Raw genomic sequence first — 18,599 nt, 5'->3', positions numbered from 1 at the left:
CGAATTGAAGATGCAAATACAAGTGATATCCTCTTATTGTATTACGCATAAGAGTAAAAGATTGATCTTGGGATTTCAGAATCTATATCAGATTCAGATTGCCATGCATTGGAAAATCAAAATTTTTGCCCACCCCTACTCATGAGGGCCAGAGGTACAAGTATGCACAGAAGGTCAGGACTGTACCAACTCCATACTACCTTCTTTAAAACAAACAACTGCGATTGAAAGAGAAAGACATTCAGCATGGCAGTGCTAACAGACAGCAAGCTGCTCAAAATTCAGTTTGGGGAGAGATCTGCTGTGCCGATTGAACATAGGTGATCCATCAGAGCTGTGACAGCACATGTTGATGAATCCCACAGCCATGGACTCACCCTCCCTTATCAGCACACCCGATCAGCCTGTATTGTGTTTAGCACAAAAACATGGGAGCCATAACATTTTATTACACAGGTCTCAGTAATGATTGATTCTAATTGGCCAATCGCAGGTTTCTGCAGTCAAAAATCTCTGTGTAATGCCCGCTGAACTGAATAATCGACCTTTGTCACGGGCAACCTACATAGCTTTCCTATGTATTCTTCTCACATAACACAATCATTTCATATGCCCATTTAAATACTTGGTTAGCAGTCATACAAATAAATGAAATAAAATTTCATAAACCCTATAGGCCTAGGTGGGTTTGTGATAATAACTGGCTTTCTGTACATATTTCCTTATATTTTAGATATACATCACCCCAAACTGCTAGTTTAATGATTGCCCAGGGCAGGTAGTGATTATGTCAGACTTAGCCTATTTGGTGTGGTTAAGCCACGTGTGGTGGTCCCAGCAAGGAACAAATAGGGGTTAGTTCAATTAAGCAATTAATGGTGAATGCACACACTTCAAGAACACATGGCTAAGCCTCTTTACACTCGAATGCTACCGATCTGAAGTGGAGACGTTGGGGGAAGGCATCACAGATCTTCAACAACACTATATTGCCAGCCAAAAGTGTGCCAGTGAACTGCGACATGCCTCAAAGCAGGATACAGGCCATAAAAGAGAACAGATAAAAGCCTGCTGATATCCTTCCTAACCTCGTTTGTGAAAATCCACAACTAGGCACATTGATAAATGTTTTAAGGTATAGTACACCCAGAAATGAAAATGACGTAATTGTTATGCCTTGCAGAATTTTCCTTTAGTGTTCCATGGGTTTGGAACAACATGATGGTGAGTAAATAATAACAATGACCATTTTTGGGTTAACTATTCCTTTAAGAAAGTGATGAAGAGATCATTCCCACCAGAAATCACTTGGTTTTGTTAAAAATACAAAGGTTAAAGCACTAAACGCAATGTATTATTTACATGTTAACAAAATACACAGTTGGGTGAGAACAATTTTCTTGCTAGATTCATTTGCATGCCCTTTAATACATGGAAAGGAGGAGTTTTATACTAAGTGAACCAAAATTTTTCCGGTCGTGTGTTATAATTCAATCTTTTTTCAAGTTACTGGGCCCTGTAAATGCCAGAGTATCTCTTTCGTGACCTCCAGCTCTCCTCTCTTAAAGGGTGGAAGTGACTCAAACTGGTTCAACTGACATGTGCTGCTCTAGTTCAGCCGGTTAGGCTTTTCTGCATTAGATCAGAATCAAAATCAGCTTTATTGCAAAGTATGCTTACACATACAAGGAATTTGTCTTGGTGACAGGAGCTTCCAGTGCACAACAATACAAAAACAGCAGCAATACATGGATAATAAAAAAAATAATTATATATATATATATAAATTATACATACATTCACCCAGACAAACACCTTCATACATACGTAGTTCAAATCTAAATCAAATTCGTTATCTAAAGTACAAAAATACAGTATTTTATGTACAGTACAAACATTTTGCACCCAGAAGAGGATATGTTAGATAATATAAATAGACCTTAACTGTGTATGGCATATAATTATTGCTCAATGGGGCGGCTTTAACTGTTTATGAGATGGATACCCCCCCCCACACCACACACACACACACACACCAACGCTATTCCAGAAACATCCATTTACAAACTCAAAGCAAAAGACAACTGAGTGATATTTGATCATTGAATATAAAACTGTCAGCAGAGCCTCAGAATCTAAGATCAAAGTATGAAAATCAACGCAAACAGATCTTACTACAGCAATACATGTATATAATATTTTCTATATAAAATATAGAAATGCATTCACAACACCTGCCAATTCATGCATGATGCATTTAAAGGAACATTTCTAACTTAGTGTGCCACAGTACATGCTTATAATCTCCCATACTTCATGCAAAGCTTAATTCAACTTCATATATGCAACCTAATATGGTTCTGATCATCTTAAACCAAAAAAAATAAATCCAGTCACAAATCTGTGTGCATTACCCACCCCCCTCATTAGATAAGACCACATTTAAGAACTACATTTCCTATTCATTCTACAGCATTAGATTGCACCTAATATGCACTAAAATCACATGATCAATAACATACAATAAGTTTGTGTGATCAGTTTCATGGCTTTGATTATATGACAGATTTCATTGACACCCGTTTCAGTTAGCTTAGCACAATCCTTTAGGTTTGGCCTTTAGATCCACACACATTTTCAGAGTTCTACTGTAATAAACTCCAGATAAACCATCTATTCCCACTCGGCTTAAAATAAACCCTCAGTTAAATATGGCCTGCATGCATTACAATGCCATACAGCTGTTATTATGCCTCAGATTTGCTGGTTTAGTGTACTCACCCCCGCGCACTGATTCAGCTCTACGCCTGTGACTCTAGAGCATCACGTGTGACTATGCGCGATGAATCTCGAAACTGAAGCCCCGCCTCTTACGTGATCCGATTGGCTACTGTCATCAGTGCGGACACGCCCCTTCGATAGTGCGCGATTATGATTGTACAGATTTTATGTCTGTCATGGACTGAAGTCTCCGCCTCGGACCTGCATCTCGTGGACACAGCTGATTGGCCGTCGAGTTTACGGATACAGGCCCCGTTAAATACCCACACTTGCAGTCTTGGCCACTTCAGTGCGCGTACACGCGACAGGAAGTGGGTTCAAGACTCTCCCGTGTCTAAAACATGCCGAAGCTCAGTGCACTGGTCTTTCAGGCTAAGTGTATCCCAGAATTCATCACGATCAGGAGCCACACCCCGCACACCCGAGCGATCGTTGTATTTTTGCCATGATGACGTCAAACGAAGTTACTTATTATAATCAGATAGTGAAACAAAAGCGAAGTATTTATTTATTTTAGTATAAATGAAAGTATTCAACATTATATAACGTGTCTGGGATGGCATAATAGCAGCATCATAATTACAAAATATTATTTATGTGTATATTTTTATACCTCTTTGTTCTCGTTCCCACGCAATAATCACAATATTTTGTTTGTTTTTGCGTAATACTGCTCGTCATTTATCAGCCAGTGTGGCATGCAACATTAAAAAAATATTTAAAAAAAATTATATATATATATATATATTCTGCTGTATGAAGAGATACAACAAATAATATAAAAAAAATCATAAGCCATAAGGAATTCTTTGTTTTCCTGGTGCATGCGGACTCAAAAAATACAGAATCTGGAATGTTCTACACTACAATCCTGACTGTATTTCATCTTAATGACATTTAAACACTGCAAATCAAGTTTGGACTTTTAACTTTATTCTGTTCAGTTAACAAGAGCATTACATGTTCATCTGAGTTCATGTATCAAATCCGCTAATCAGGTGACAACATGAAGGGACAGCGAATGTTGATGGTTCTTCACTGACCCTCTTGTAAAACAAACATTGTTGATTTAGTAGCTTCATTGCAGGTCAGATGAAGTGACCTTTTGAACTTTTCTTGTTTCTCTCCGTCAGTGTATGAAGGGAACTTTGCTCTAGCTCACAATCTTGTCAAATGTGCCGACCTTCCAGCTTACTGTGTTACCAGTGTTTTTTATACAGAACACTTTTGCTCAACAGACTCTTTAAAGAAAAATACAGGTTCATTTTAAGGCATTTAAAAGTAAATAAGGACTCTTGACACATCTGTGTAGCATGTGATGAACATTAATAGCCACATTAGTCTAAATACCATCGATTCATGTTGCGATATATAGAATTCAAGCTATAGGTGTGACGTAAACATTACTGTTTCTGACAGGATGTTGGTCTATGTATCCATCTCTATATAATCATACAATTTCTGGTTACCTTACCAGGTCTAATACAATATTCAGCCACCATGCTAATGCCCACTATCACATTAAGGCAAAACGCTAACAGAGAGAGAGAGTGGGAAATCCTCATTTGATTTAAGAAAATTTGGTTGGAAATTAAAAAATAGTAACAAAAATGACGGCTTCCCTATTTGTTTAAAATTGTTTTTTTTTTTTTATAATTATCACAAGAAAAGTCCAGCAATTTCAGTTATTAGAAGAAACATTTTTGCAGCATACTCTTGCTACAATAAATGATCGAATTATTTGGAATGACATTGGACCACGCTATAGGCCTGTGAACGAACAACAAACCCATATGTGACCGTCTACCTGTGTGTTCATTTCATGTATCATAATAAATACAATAAATACACACATTTTGGAAAAGTCTAAATAGAATTATCTGTCAATTAATTAGCAACACAAATTGAACTTTGAAAATTGTATCTCGAGTAGGAAAGCAGCATCTGTTGAACATCATTAAGTATTTATCGTCACGGGCACGGCCATCCAGGAAGCCCTTGACAATATACCAGTGTAATTACACAAACTGAACCATGGGCATATATACATATAAATACAATTTACAAAATACAGCGTCATCAGTCATCTGTCGGCCACAGAGGCGCATCTCATGACCGACGAGCTGTCTTTGTGTGTGACCACTCTGAATGAGCCAGTGGCTGGCATTCTCTACCCTGCTATAACAGCTTGTCGCCAGCAATTGGCACTATTGGACCAAGCTAAAGTAAGTCATGGCAAGCACTCGTGTGGAGGTGCTGAGCAGAGGGCATCTTGCACCAGAGCGCCCCGATCAAGTCATGAGGTATTGTTCAACACCCGTCAATCTGCTTTCTTGATAAATATCTGTAAAGAGAAAGTTTTGACAGTCAAAAATTGGTAAGAATCAGTCGATCTCACAAAAATATGCCCAGATCCAATTTTACATGAAATTCAAATAATATTTTAGTTTTTTTAAGAAAATAGTAATTCAATATTTTTTGTAATAATTAATAGAAAATAAAAACAGACCAAAGCATCTACCTTCCCCTCAGCTATACCATTCTCAACCCGTCCTATAGAAAGCATGAACGCAGCACTGTGAGAGGATTTATTGTATTTATATACATATATATCATATTTATATTTTATTTTTCTTATTGTATTATTTTTGTTAGAAATCTATTAATTGAATTATAAATCAAATTAGTTATATTCAATGTTTCATTTAGAAAATAAATGACCATTTTAGGATCATAAATGACATTAATTTCATGACAATATAATATATTTCCTCCAATTATCATCACTGTATTGCAAAAAATATATATATCCAGTTTTCACTACTGTAATGTAAAAAACAAAGATTTATTTTCAATTTTAGGATATTTAATTATCACCGTACTATTAATAGTAGTAATATATTTAATATATAATAAACATTATATGTGTGTGTGTGTAGCGTGTATTTATCACTTTGTAGGGACCAAATGTCCCCATAAGGATAGTAAAACCCGAAATTTTTGACCTTGTGGGGACATTTTGTCGGTCCCCATGAGGAAAACAGCTTATAAATCATACTAAATTATGTTTTTTGAAAATGTAAAAATGCAGAATGTTTTCTGTGAGGGTTAGGTTTAGGGGTAGGGTTAGGTTTAGGGAATAGAATATAAAGTTTGTACAGTATAAAAACATTATGTCTATGGAAAGTCCCCATAAAACATGGAAACACAACATGTGTGTGTGTGTGTGTGTGTGTGTGTGTGTGTGTGTATTTGGATGAATTACGGTAATAAAAATGACATTTTCTGACAAGTTTTATGTGATTCATTCATGTAATAGTAATTATAAATTAAAATGTGAACTAGTTCATGGAAAACACCTCTACATTTTAATGATTTGTTTGCAAATTACATTACTGAACCACCATTGAACAGAGAGCATTATAAAATGGACAGTTCTGGTCCTGAATGCTGATTGGTTAATACAGTGTTCAAGCCTTGTTAAAATAAATGTAATTTTTATGACGCAAAACTCTTGTTTACTTCATGTCACGTCAACGCACACGCACTGTATTAACCAATCAGGGACTATATCTTCAAGTATGGCACTTAGCAGATTTGCTTAATAAAAGCAATGTAACTCAAGGCTCTGCTATCACAATGAATATTTACTTCACTGTATGCCAAACAATGCTCTTTAGCCGTGACTATTCACAATGAGCTTAGTGTCCATGTCTAGCCTTATTGCTTAATTAAAAGCAACATGATGGCAAATAATGAGGTACAATAAAAACCAAGAATAGCAGACATGTTACAACTTGAGCATCAGTCCTGTCTAATCATCCATCTCTTGTGAATGAGCAGCAGATGGTGAATAGTCATCATGTACTGTACCTCGCTGAGAGTTACCCACACAGGAGAGTCAGTGAGGACCGAGAGCCGAAGCGCCTCTAATGGACCAAAGGAAGCGTCTACCTCCCCCTCAGCAATACCGTTCTCAAACCGTCCTATAGAAAGCATGAATACAGCACTGTGAGAGGCTTTATTTCATTAGACAATCTCTCTATAATGATTTTCATAAAAAGTATTTTGAGATGTGGGGAATAAGAGGCTGTGGCGGATTGTGGCAAGTTTTTATATTTTAATTGATTCAGTGGAAAAACAAACCGTTTTTAGGTTTTTATCACTCTCACAGTGAGACCATTGAGAGAGAGAGTGCTTACTGTAATTTATGATTTTAGAAGAAGTCTCTTAACACAAAGAGCTAAAAGCTTGTGAAGTGTCTCATTAAACACACACAATAAACAACCATACAAACAACATGTAAGATAAGGTGATAAATATTAAAATTCCTTATTTAACATAAATAAATATTGAAAGAAAAACAAGGAATGAACGAAAAAAAGAGAAATAAATTAAAGAAAAAATTAAGGAAAGAAAAAATAATGTATGGAGAAACAATGGAGGGAAGGAATGAAAGGAAGGAAAGAAAGAAATAAAGAATGAATTAAGGAAGAAAAAAGAAAATAGGAAGGAAAGAATGAAAAAGAGAAATAAATTAAAGAAACAATTAAGAAAGGAAAGAAAAAAGAAAGGAAAGAAAAGAAAGAAAAATATGGAATGAATTAAGGAAATAAGGAATTAAGGAAAGAAAGAAAGAAGGAAAGAAAAGGAGGAAGGAAAGAAAGATAGAAAGAAGGAAAGAAAGGAAGAAAGACAGAAATAAAGAAGGAAGGGAGGAAAAAAGGAAAGAAAGAAAGAAAGAAAGAAAGGAAATATAGAAGGAAAGAAAGAAAGAAAGAAGAGGAGGAAGGAAAGAAAGAAAGATAGAAAGAAGGAAAGAAATGAAAAACAGAAATAAGGAAGGAAAGAAAGGAGGAAAGAAGGAAAGAAAGGAGGAAAGGAGGAAGAAGGAAAGAAAGATAGAAAGAAGACAGAAATAAGGAAGGAAAGAAAGGGGGAAAGAAGGAAATAAAGGAAAGAAAAGAAAGACAGACAGACAGAAAGAAAGATAGAAAGATTGAAAGAAAGAAAGAAAGAAAGAAAGAGGAAGGACAGAAAGATAGAAAGGAGGAAAGGAAAGAAAGGGAAGATAGAAAAAAAGAAGAAGAGGAAGGAAAGATAGAAAGAAGGAAAGAAAGGAAAAACATAAATAGGAAGGAAAGAAAGAAAGAAGAGGAGGAAGGAAAGAAAGATAGAAAGAAGAGGATGAAGGAAAGAAAGAAAGATAGAAAGAAGGAAAGAAATGAAAAACAGAAATAAGGAAGGAAAGAAAGGAGGAAAGAAGGAAAGAAAGGAGGAAAGGAGGAAGAAGGAAAGAAAGATAGAAAGAAGACCGAAATAAGGAAGGAAAGAAAGGAGGAAAGAAGGAAATAAAGGAAAGAAAAGAAAGACAGACAGACAGAAAGAAAGATAGAAAGATTGAAAGAAAGAAAGAGGAAGGACAGAAAGATAGAAAGGAGGAAAGGAAAGAAAGGGAAGATAGAAAAAAAGAAGAGGAGGAAGGAAAGAAAGAAAGATAGAAAGAAGGAAAGAAAGGAAAAACATAAATAAGGAAGGAAAGAAAGAAAGAAGAGGAGGAAGGAAAGAAAGATAGAAAGAAGGAAAGAAAGCAAAGACAGAAAGAAAGGAAATATAGATAGAGAGAAAGAAAGACAGACAGACAGACAGAAAGAAAGAAGAGGAAGGAAAGAAAGATAGAAAGAAGAAGAGGAGGAAAGAAAGAAAGACAGAGAATCGATCTAGTTTTCAGCGGTGAATGATGAACAGATCTCTTTCAATAGTTGAACTGATCATGTAGCAGCATCTGACTCTATCAGTTACTGTGAAACCTGCTTGAACAATGTGATATGATATTATTGCATCAATTCTAGTTTAGCAAGTGGGTTGCAAAGGCAATTAAACAGATGTTTAAGCTAAAGCCTTAGAAAAACACACCACAAAACAAACAAATCTGAGATCAAACCTACATCTACAAGAGTTGATTAATAATCAGTGAGTCAGTGGCACCGGAGTCTGAATCATTGTGTCATTCCAGGAACAAGCTGGCAGAGCTCACCTTTACTCTATTTGGCCAGCACATGCTTCATAAGAGCATGAGTGTTGTTTATGTGCCAGATCATGCTGCTATATTTAGCGTGCACTTCAGAGCTGGTGTAGTATATGTGCTCACCTATTCTGATGAAGCTGTCTTCTGTTCGCTGGTACTTTGGTGTCTTCTCTCTTCCCTCCTTCAATGCTTCTTTCTCTGACTGAATATTCTGATAAAGAAGATAAAAAGCATTGTAGTGTTTCTTTCAGAAAGTGTAACTGCACAGAAGACATTCCTCTGATGCATCTACAACCACTACAATAACTTATCTCATCAATTGCCAACTGATTTCAAGCTTTATGAAACAGTCTTAAAGTCAACAGGAAATGGCACTCTCAACTCATTTAGGCCCCGCCCACAGTCCACACGGTTGAAATTATTACAGCCACGATTTAGGCACAAAAACTCTGTTTTACGTTTCCTAACATCATCTTTTTCAAAGTATGCCGTACTAGAGAGCGTTTTCGATTTTGTCATATATTGTTAAGAAATGGGTAGAAGCGGTAGGTGCTGGATTAGCAACTTTAAAATATATATAAAATAGTATATTGTACATTCAAAAAAATATTTTGAAGATTTATGCATTTCAATTTCATAACAAAATTCCATCCAATTAAATTGAGTAGTCTAAAAAAAATTTTTTATATTGTTGAAAAGTTATATTTAGGGGAAGGGTTAAGGATCTAAAATATCTATAAAATAATGAAGATTAAATGTATTTATAATATAAAGGATTCATAAATATTTTTCCATTTCAGAATACATAAATGTAAATACAATACATTTTTTATTTTAGATGCTTTCAATACGTCCATACTGTACATATTGCATCCATCTACATGTACAAAAATGTACGTTTAAATGCTACGTGCAAATATCTATGAATAATAATGAGATCAGACTGAATTGTTATAGCTGAAAATATCAGAACTTAAGCGTGACAGGGCGGAGGGCGGGGCCGGGTCGTGATTATACACACCTGGTCCCTTATAAGGCTAATTAAGTCTCCGAGAGGGATAAAGGGCAACTGCGGACGGTGGTGCGATGAGAGAGAGATCGTTTACGGACATGTCCGTCGTGTGTGTGTGTGTGTGTGTGTTTGTCTTTTGTTTAAGTTAATCATTAAAATTGTATTTATATCGCCAGGCCGGTTCTCGCCTCCTGCTTTCCATTGAACTGCTTTACACTGGTGCCGAAATCCGGGAAGGAGGAGGGATACGCCGTGGTAGAGTTCTCGCCACTACCGTCCACCCCAACGGAGCAGCCACGGCCATCTGCAGGGGTACGAGGAGCCGGCCGCCTGGAAGTGGAGGAACGGCCGCCGACCGCAAGGGGAGAAGGGGATCCTAACCGACCGCCTGGAGCGGTCAGGGCCACTGCCAGGGGCTGAGGAGTTCCCTACCAGCCGCTGAAATGCGGCAGGGTCTGAAACCACCGTCTGCAATCTGCCTTTATCCCACTCGGAGGCTTAATTAGCCTGATAAGGGACCGGGTGTGTATAATCACGACCCAGCCCCGCCCTCCGCCCTGTCACGCTAAGCGATTCAGGTAATATCTTTATTATAGATTTGCTAAATTTGTCTGCATTGTAAAAGATTACTTGCATGAAAGGCAAATCAATTTGCATGTGTTTTTAAGCTTTTTGAAACTATATTCAAAGGCTTAAGAAATCATGAATACAATGGATAACAGTTACAACAACTGGTAAAAACTGCTCTGGACATTGTAGAGACCTTGCGGAGACACTATATGCAAATGAGTTACTATTTATGAAATATAACATAACATCACTATGGCATACATCTCATTTAGTAAGTATTCTTCTTGTAAAATTTTTTTTACACTTGCAGTGCACATAGTCTCATTCTGCTACATGCAATAATCTAATAAATGAATGACAGCTGATGAAAGCGCATGGAACAGCAATATTTCTATTAGATTTGAGGTGATATTCCTTTATTAAAAATGAGAGATTCTTTTGAAGGGGATACACTTGCTTCTGCGTGTGCTTTTCTCTCAAGATAAAATAAAAACGACAAACAAAGATTCAAAGCGTTGAACATAGCACTATAAAGAACTACAGTGGAACCTGACATCCATGGTGAGGAACCTTTCTGAGCCCTCTCAGCAAACACATTCACACTAAACATTTCTCACAAAACACAGTGACACCGTGTGTGTTTGATCCTCTGTGAGCAAACATCCCTTTATATTGTGTGTACAGTACATTATCTGTATCCTTGACACTGGCAACCATAACTGCTTTCAGAAACGGGGTTTTATGAGGTTACATTTTGGACTGAAAATCCCTGATGCGACCCAAGAGATGACAAATATAAATCACATGAACAACCCCTGTAGCGTTCCAATTTCCCAAACTGCATTAACGGTGTAAAAACAAACCACAAATACGCTTTCCTCCAGGGCATTTCCTGCTCATTTCCTCTATCTAGCTCTACAAAAAAAGGAAATGAGAGGAAAAAGAGACATAAAAATCCAGACGGGAGGAGCTGAAAACAGCACAAAGAGAGATGCTAGAGGACAAGAGATATTACAGGGGAGTCAAGCTATTGCTCTTAGAAAATCCCACTATTAATCTTGTGGCGAGCATCCGTTTCCGGGTGTAATCTTGAATCACAGTGCCGCCCCTTGTCGACTCTCCCTCGGGGGGAAATATTTCCTCCACACTGGGCGCACACACAGCAGGAGGATATAATATTATGGTGTGACTGTATGGTTCCATTAGCTCATAAAACTTGTATCTTTATCTCAACCGTTTGCTCCTTTGCTTCCCTCAAAGTCTCACCTTCTATCGCTGTGGTTTTCTAGAGTTCTTGTGCGTAAATTACAGCAGCAGTGAGCAAATGATCAAATAAGCTAGAGTTTGGACTTTCCCATGCTTCACAAATGAAAACGTTGGCAAAATAGTTTCAGCAATGGTTCTAAAAAGTCTCAGTCATCCGCAAATGTCATTTGTGTCACATTCGAGACCGACTGTGGCGAACAGGGCGGAGTCAAGAGGCGTCTGGGCAAATGACTTCCACCTGCACGGTACACAGGCCTCAAGTTCCAGAGAGGGGCGGCGGGAGTATTTAAGGAGAGGAGACGGCGACAGAGGAGAGAAAGAGATGTACGAAGCTTGTCCACGTGTCTGAATGTCTTTATTATTTGACGCAGCTGGCTGAAAAGCAGTGTGTGTTTTTGTTTCTTTGGACACTGAAAAGTGTTATTAAATGTCTCTGTTTGTCAAGCCGGACCCAGCTTCCTCCTTTCCCATCTTTAAGTGTTACATTGGTGCCGAAACCCAGGAAGGAGGAAGGATGCGCCGTCCAAGGACTTCTCGCCGCTGACTGGGGGTCGTGATGCCGAGGGAGTGTTCGATCCGGTGGTGCTGGAGCCCCGCATCAACCGACAATCGAACGGAACGGCTAAGGGGTCTCATCCCTCCTTTTCTTTAATAATAAAAAGAGCAATGGAAGTAAATAGGCAGCCCCTACATAGTGAGTAAATCGCTTGCATTTGTGACCAAATTTCACACTATGCGACTTAAATATGAATTTGATTAGCCACTGGCAAGAGCTTGAGTTGTGTAGTGGTGAAGAAGAACTTGTTTGCCGCAGTGCTTTTACAGAACAAGGTGACGATTAGAAAGCTGGATTAAGACTCGTCTTTAACAGCGTGTGGTGTCTTGTGAGCGCCAAGAGAGAAATTGACCTTATTTCGCTGCAGTGGGTCAAAATCTTTCTAACATGTCAGTCCATTGTCGGCCATCTTTGAAATGCCCTCGGGAGGCTATTTCCAGTCATGCCAGTGCAGCTCCTATCTACTTGAAGGGGTCAAGATTACGATCAAAGAACATATTTCAAATCAGCAATAAAATATGACAATACAGGAATAATTCATTGTGATTCTTTACCTCATATTATGCTAATAAACAAACATTTCAAGGCTTGTACAGCTAATGAGCATGCACGTTCTAGAGTTAATTGGGAGGTGATGTGTGTGTCTAAAAGGCGATTGGGTCTTTTAAATGTAAGGCGGGACATCCTTTCAACATCCGTTGACCACTGGGTGCTCAGAGCTCCTTGGTTGAGCGTTCCAATTTCTCCCATTCATTTCAATAGAAGTGCTACATGATCTCTGAGTGGGTCCGGATCTGTCATGATTATGCTGTAACTATCACTTTAGTTGAGCCTTGGAATGTCCTGTATGACTTACTTTGTTCTGTGGAACACAAAAGATTTTAGGCAGAATAACAAACTCAGTCACCATATGGAAAAATATTAAATGAAAGCGAATAGTGACTGAGGCTAACATTTAGCCTAATATCTCCTTTTGTGTTTCGCAGAAAAAAGAATGCAACCTAGTCTCATAGAATAAACATTACTATAACAAAATTTTTGCAAACAGTGTTTTGCGTGCCACGGTCTACGTTTCGCCGCAGTTTCCTGGTGAAATTAACACTAGAGGCACTACAACGACTAATCACAAGTACAACCACTGATTGTGACTTTATAAACATGTTGTGGAGCGTAGGGGGGCGGGGCCGGTTGGAATATCGCGCGCCCGGTCCCCAATCGGCCTGATGAGGCGCGCGAGGGATAAAGACGGCCGGTGACGATGGTTAGAGAGAGAGAGAATTACGGGCATGTCCGCATGTGTGTTTGTTTATGTGTTTTAAGTTTCTTATTAAATGATTATTTATGTTGACAAACCGGTTCTCACCTCCTCCTTGCCAATCCTTTAACTGTTTTACACATGTATTTTCCACTCTATTGCTCACACACACTGCTATGATTTTTTCACACTCTAACGCATCATTTGAAAAACAAGACTGGGGTTCGTACCCTTTAGCTAGCCACTATATTCTTGTCTCTTTAGACAATTTTACCTTACAAAACATTTTGCGACCGCATTAGATTTTCAAAAACTGATGGAATCATTGAATTTGAATGTTTGTTGAAATTCTGATGAGTGCAGATCTGAGCAGTCTGTGGGATGTTTCAAGAGGCTTCAGTTAAGCCCAGAGGATCCTCAGATCCTCCTACAAACACACTGTTTATCTGCACACAATGACAGACACTCACATCGAACGGAAGAACCTCCACTGTAGTGTTGAAGAGCTTGTCTCCAGGGTGCTCTATGTTTCCACTGCGAAAGAAATACCTGCACAAACACAAAATAGAATAATAGAATACAATACTCAAGAACTGTACCGCTCATACAACATTTCATCATCTTTTTATTTATACATCCTGTAGAACACAGTGACCCAAAAAGTATTTGGTCACTTAAGCCACACTTAAAAATGTCTGAATGTCTATGCACTGGATAACAAAATATCATACATCAAAAGTTGCATAGTTTAGGTGGCATTTATTTTAAAGAAAGATAGTACAAGCACAAATAAATTATACCCTTATGAAAACTACCCATTTATTTACTGTAGTAATATTGTATTAACCATGACTAGTAACCATGACCGTGGTAACCATGTTTTTCTTTTTGGCAGTAACCAAAATTTTAATACAATTAACCATGGTTTTACTACAGAATTACTTAGGATCCATATAGTAACTTGGGTTTAGTAATAGTAACCATAATATTATATTTATGGTTAATTTTGAGGTTTTATATGTGGCTTATACTAACTCATTTTTAAAGGGTAAACAAAGCAGCCTAAAAAGTTTCTGTTTAGGCCCATAAATATATCCATTATCCATTATATTTAATTTAATAGAGGTATCGATATCTGCGAAATTGGCCTAAAAGTACTTGGTATCGGTTCCAAAAGAAAATAAGTGGTATCGCCCATCCCTACTCCGCGGTAAAGCACTCAACAAGCCACATGATAAAATATGTGATAAGCCACGCGGATTGACGGTCTCAAACATGGAGGCAACTGAGATTCATCCTCCACCACTCAGATTGAGGCGAGTCACTACGCCACCACGAGGACTTAGTGTGCATTGGGAATTGGGCATTCCAAATTGGGGAGAAAATCAAAATGGGGGAAAAAAGGAGCAATTTTGTTTACTTCTGAGTGTTGAACAATTTGGATAACGTGTTGGGTCACCACTTGATGCCCAATATAAAATCTACAGTAGCTTCAGAAGCAAAACCCACTTGTTTAATGCAAAAACATTAAGACATAAGTGTGACTAAAGTGTCTAATACGTTTCTATACTACTGTAAATTTGTAAATAAGCCACATATTCACTCCTCTCTGTCTTCTTTGGATCACAGAAACACTAGCAGTGGCAGATTTCTTTTTATAATTGATGTGTAGAGATGCTGTAGTATAAATGGACACCTGCGCTTGTTAAACCTTGACATCTGTGGCATGAAGGGACTCAATGAGTGATCATCAAATGCTCTCATTCAGATGAAGCATGATTAGCTCTCAATTAAGCCTGAAATATGCATGAACTTTCCATTGGGGTTAAAAATTTATGATCGATGCATTATCCAGACTATATGACTCAGCGCAATGGGATAGACTCGCACAAGACTGTGACTGATGGTAACGCTGTTCAAAAACCTAGTGATCTGTCTTGCCGTCTGCACAGACAACAACCTGTTTGTGGGGATGGTCTCATCATTTACTCACCCTCATGCCATCCCAGATGTGGATGACTTTCTTTCATCTGCAGAACACAAACAAAGATTTTTAGAAGAATATTTCAGCTCTGTGAGTCCATAAAATGCAAGTGAATGGTGACCAGCATTCAGAAGGTCCAAAAATGAGCATAAAAGTAATCCGTAAGACTCCATTGGCTTAATCCATATCTTCTGAAGCAACGTAAGTGTGGGTGAGAAACAGATCAATATTTAAGTAATTTTTTACTGTAAATCTACACATTGACTTCCACATACTGATGTGAAAGTGACTTTCACATTCAGTCACCAAATTTAAATATTGATCTTTTTCCTCAGACAAACCTACAACACCACTTCTAAAGATATAGATTTAAACACTGGAGTCGTATGGCTTACTTTTATGCTGCCTTTATGTCCTTCTAGGATATTCTGAGTTCTAGTCACCATTCACTTGCATTGTATGGACCAGCAGAGCTGAGATATTCTTTTAAAATGCTTTATTTGTGTTCTGCAGATGAAAGAAAGTCATACACAACAGGGATGGCATGAGGGTGAGTAAATGATGAGAGAATTTTCATTTTGGGGGGGACTATCCCTTTAAGGCTCAAGTATCTTTCAGTAGTCTGTGTTGCTGATCGCTCCATGCACAATGTGCACAATGCAAATTTGGTCATCAGCACAGTTCGCGCTCAGCCCAGATGTTCTCGACACGTGGACAGTCCTTGTCTGTATCCATATGTTAAACATACTAAAAGATTATCACAAAGCAGTCATACTGCGCTAGCGATGAATGCGTTTGTATTCACTCAGAAGAGTATACTTTGAAAGGCCACGTGATGACAGGGTGCGATCCGATCCTGAATGTAAAAAACTGTTGTAAAAATAGTTTCACTACTATTAGCTTTAGTACATAAACATAATTTATTTCTAACTTTTGCTTGATACTTACTGAATTAAATATAGGTGGTTGGTTATTGCATAATGTGTAAATCATTAGTATTTGTTTTTATTAACATTTAGTTTTTAAGTTGTATTTAAAATGTATATTAAATGTACAAGGAAAGTGGGTAACACTTTACAATAAGATTGTATTTTGACATTAGTAAATGCATTAGGCATCATGAAATAAAAATAGTTTTTTCTAGCATTTACTTAATCTTAATGTTCATGTATAAATATATTAATGTTAATTTGTATTTCAAAATAAATGCTTATGTTTGTTTAAAACTAATAATGTTTCTAATGTTTTAGTTAACATTAACCAAGATGAATAAATGCTGTAAAATATTGTTCATTGTATGTTCATGTTAACTATTAGATTTAATATCAAATTATTAATTAATTAATTATTGATATGGAAAATGTATATCTTATGTTTTCTTTTAAGCTTCTCACAAGAACTTTTTTTTTACATCTACAATTTAGATGAATTGTAAAAGCAATGTCTATCTTAAATCGTAACTGATTACCATTTCTTCTACATTTTTCACCATTTTAAACACCTTGCGTTCGCTAGTTTATTTATGGTCCTGTGGTGTGACAAAATCATTTTAATTAAAGTACAAATATTCTGTGTGTTTTCTCATTTAACATGAGGTCATAAATGCTGCATGCATAATACAGTAATTATAAAAGATGAATCAAGAATTTTGCTGTTTATAAAAGTTAGATTGAGTTACAGATTGTCACACCACAGGACGTGTCAACATTCCCCAAAGTATTTAACATCACGCAAGTATATTTATAATCAAGCATATCCTTGCCGATTATTAACTGCCCTTGAAATTCATTGTGAGATTGATTTTTACCATGAAGGACACATTCAATGTTGCCTTAGATTAGATTACATTATAATACCAGCCCAGCTTTGGAATAGCCTTGGCATCTGTGATTCCTCACAATGCTGTCTAGGTAGGCAGCACACTAGGTTTTTAGAAAAGATTGAATGTCTGAGACTGAGGTATATATGTACATTATTTGCTGTGATTAAAGGTTGGTCTTTGTGTACCTCTCTACACGAACAGGCGTAAAGAATCGGATGCGTATGAAATCTCCAGCCACGGGTGTGAAGGCCCAGAAGAAATCTTCTCCCAGATAGGCCTTCTCTAGCGTGAAGTGCTGGTAGGTCTTGAGACTGGTAGTGACCTCAGCTAGTGGGTTGGCATGACCTTTATGCAGCGTCTGCTTTCCGAAGTCTTTATCCTGATGAAAGAGAGATATGATAGAAAGAATGAGTGAATAATGTTTGAGGCAAATGACAAAAACATGACAAAAATAAAAGCATTATCTATTATTCAATATTATTTTTTAACTATGACTATATATTGTATTTATTTTCTTTATTCTTAACACACACACACACACACACACACACACACACACACACACACACACACACACACACACACACACACACACATTTAATGTTATTTTTGTATTGATTGAAATTTGAAGGTCTTTGTCAATCCTTGCATTGCTGAAATGTGAAAGATAAATAAAGCAAGGGGCTAGAGGGTTACAGATGTATTAAATGATTACACACACACACACACACACACACACACACACACACACACACACACACACACACACACACACGCAGGTTTACAAAAGTAAAAAAATAAAAAATTAACCTTAAGTTTCTGGATCTTTCCAGCGAGGGAAGAATGTGTCCCGACGTGTTGGAAGAGAGATGGTTTAAAGCGGATCCGTAGATTTGCCTTCTGACGGTCACAATGTTTCTGTAGGACAAAAAGAACACACACACACACGCGCGCACACACACACACACACACACACACACACACACACACACACACACACACACACACACACACACACCAAGTAAATATACATCTATCTATCCATCTATCTATCTATCCACGTCAGTCTGTCGGTCTGTCTATGACCATTTGTCTGTCTATCTATCTGTCTGCCTTTTATATCTATCTGTCTGTCTGTCCATGTCAGTCTGTCTGTCTATGATCTATGAATATTTTTCTGTCTGTCTGTCTTTCTATATCTGTCTGTCTGCCTATCCATGTCAGTCAGTTTGTCTTTCCATGTCTGTCTGTCTGTCTGTCTGTCTATATATATCTATCATTCTGTTGGTCTGTCTTTCAGTCTGTCTGTTTGTCTATGTCTTTCA

At 37.4% G+C, this 18,599-nt stretch overlaps 2 protein-coding genes across 2 annotated transcripts in view; both read right to left on the bottom strand.

Moving 5' to 3' along the window:
• canx (calnexin) overlaps nucleotides 1–2,876 on the bottom strand; it is a 34,162-nt gene extending 31,286 nt beyond the window's left edge. The window contains exon 1 of the mRNA XM_052154672.1: nucleotides 2,782–2,876. The gene's annotated coding sequence lies outside the window, so the exon portion shown is untranslated. The remainder of the gene's footprint in view (nucleotides 1–2,781) is intronic.
• Nucleotides 2,877–3,702: 826 nt separating this feature from the next.
• The window catches only part of mgat4b (alpha-1,3-mannosyl-glycoprotein 4-beta-N-acetylglucosaminyltransferase B), a 117,159-nt gene continuing 102,262 nt past the window's right edge, over nucleotides 3,703–18,599 (bottom strand). The window contains exons 10-15 of the mRNA XM_052154673.1: nucleotides 18,085–18,192; nucleotides 17,460–17,653; nucleotides 13,939–14,017; nucleotides 8,933–9,020; nucleotides 6,655–6,767; nucleotides 3,703–5,125 (exon numbers count right to left, since the gene is read on the bottom strand). Coding sequence (XP_052010633.1) covers nucleotides 5,102–5,125; nucleotides 6,655–6,767; nucleotides 8,933–9,020; nucleotides 13,939–14,017; nucleotides 17,460–17,653; nucleotides 18,085–18,192 — 606 coding nt within the window. The 3' untranslated portion in view covers nucleotides 3,703–5,101. The remainder of the gene's footprint in view (nucleotides 5,126–6,654; nucleotides 6,768–8,932; nucleotides 9,021–13,938; nucleotides 14,018–17,459; nucleotides 17,654–18,084; nucleotides 18,193–18,599) is intronic.

The sequence above is a fragment of the Xyrauchen texanus genome, chromosome 23 (assembly GCF_025860055.1).
Source record: "Xyrauchen texanus isolate HMW12.3.18 chromosome 23, RBS_HiC_50CHRs, whole genome shotgun sequence".
In the NCBI taxonomy this organism is placed as follows: Eukaryota; Metazoa; Chordata; class Actinopteri; order Cypriniformes; family Catostomidae; genus Xyrauchen; species Xyrauchen texanus.
Note: the sequence above shows the minus strand (reverse complement) of the source record. Positions and strands in the feature narration are given on the sequence as shown.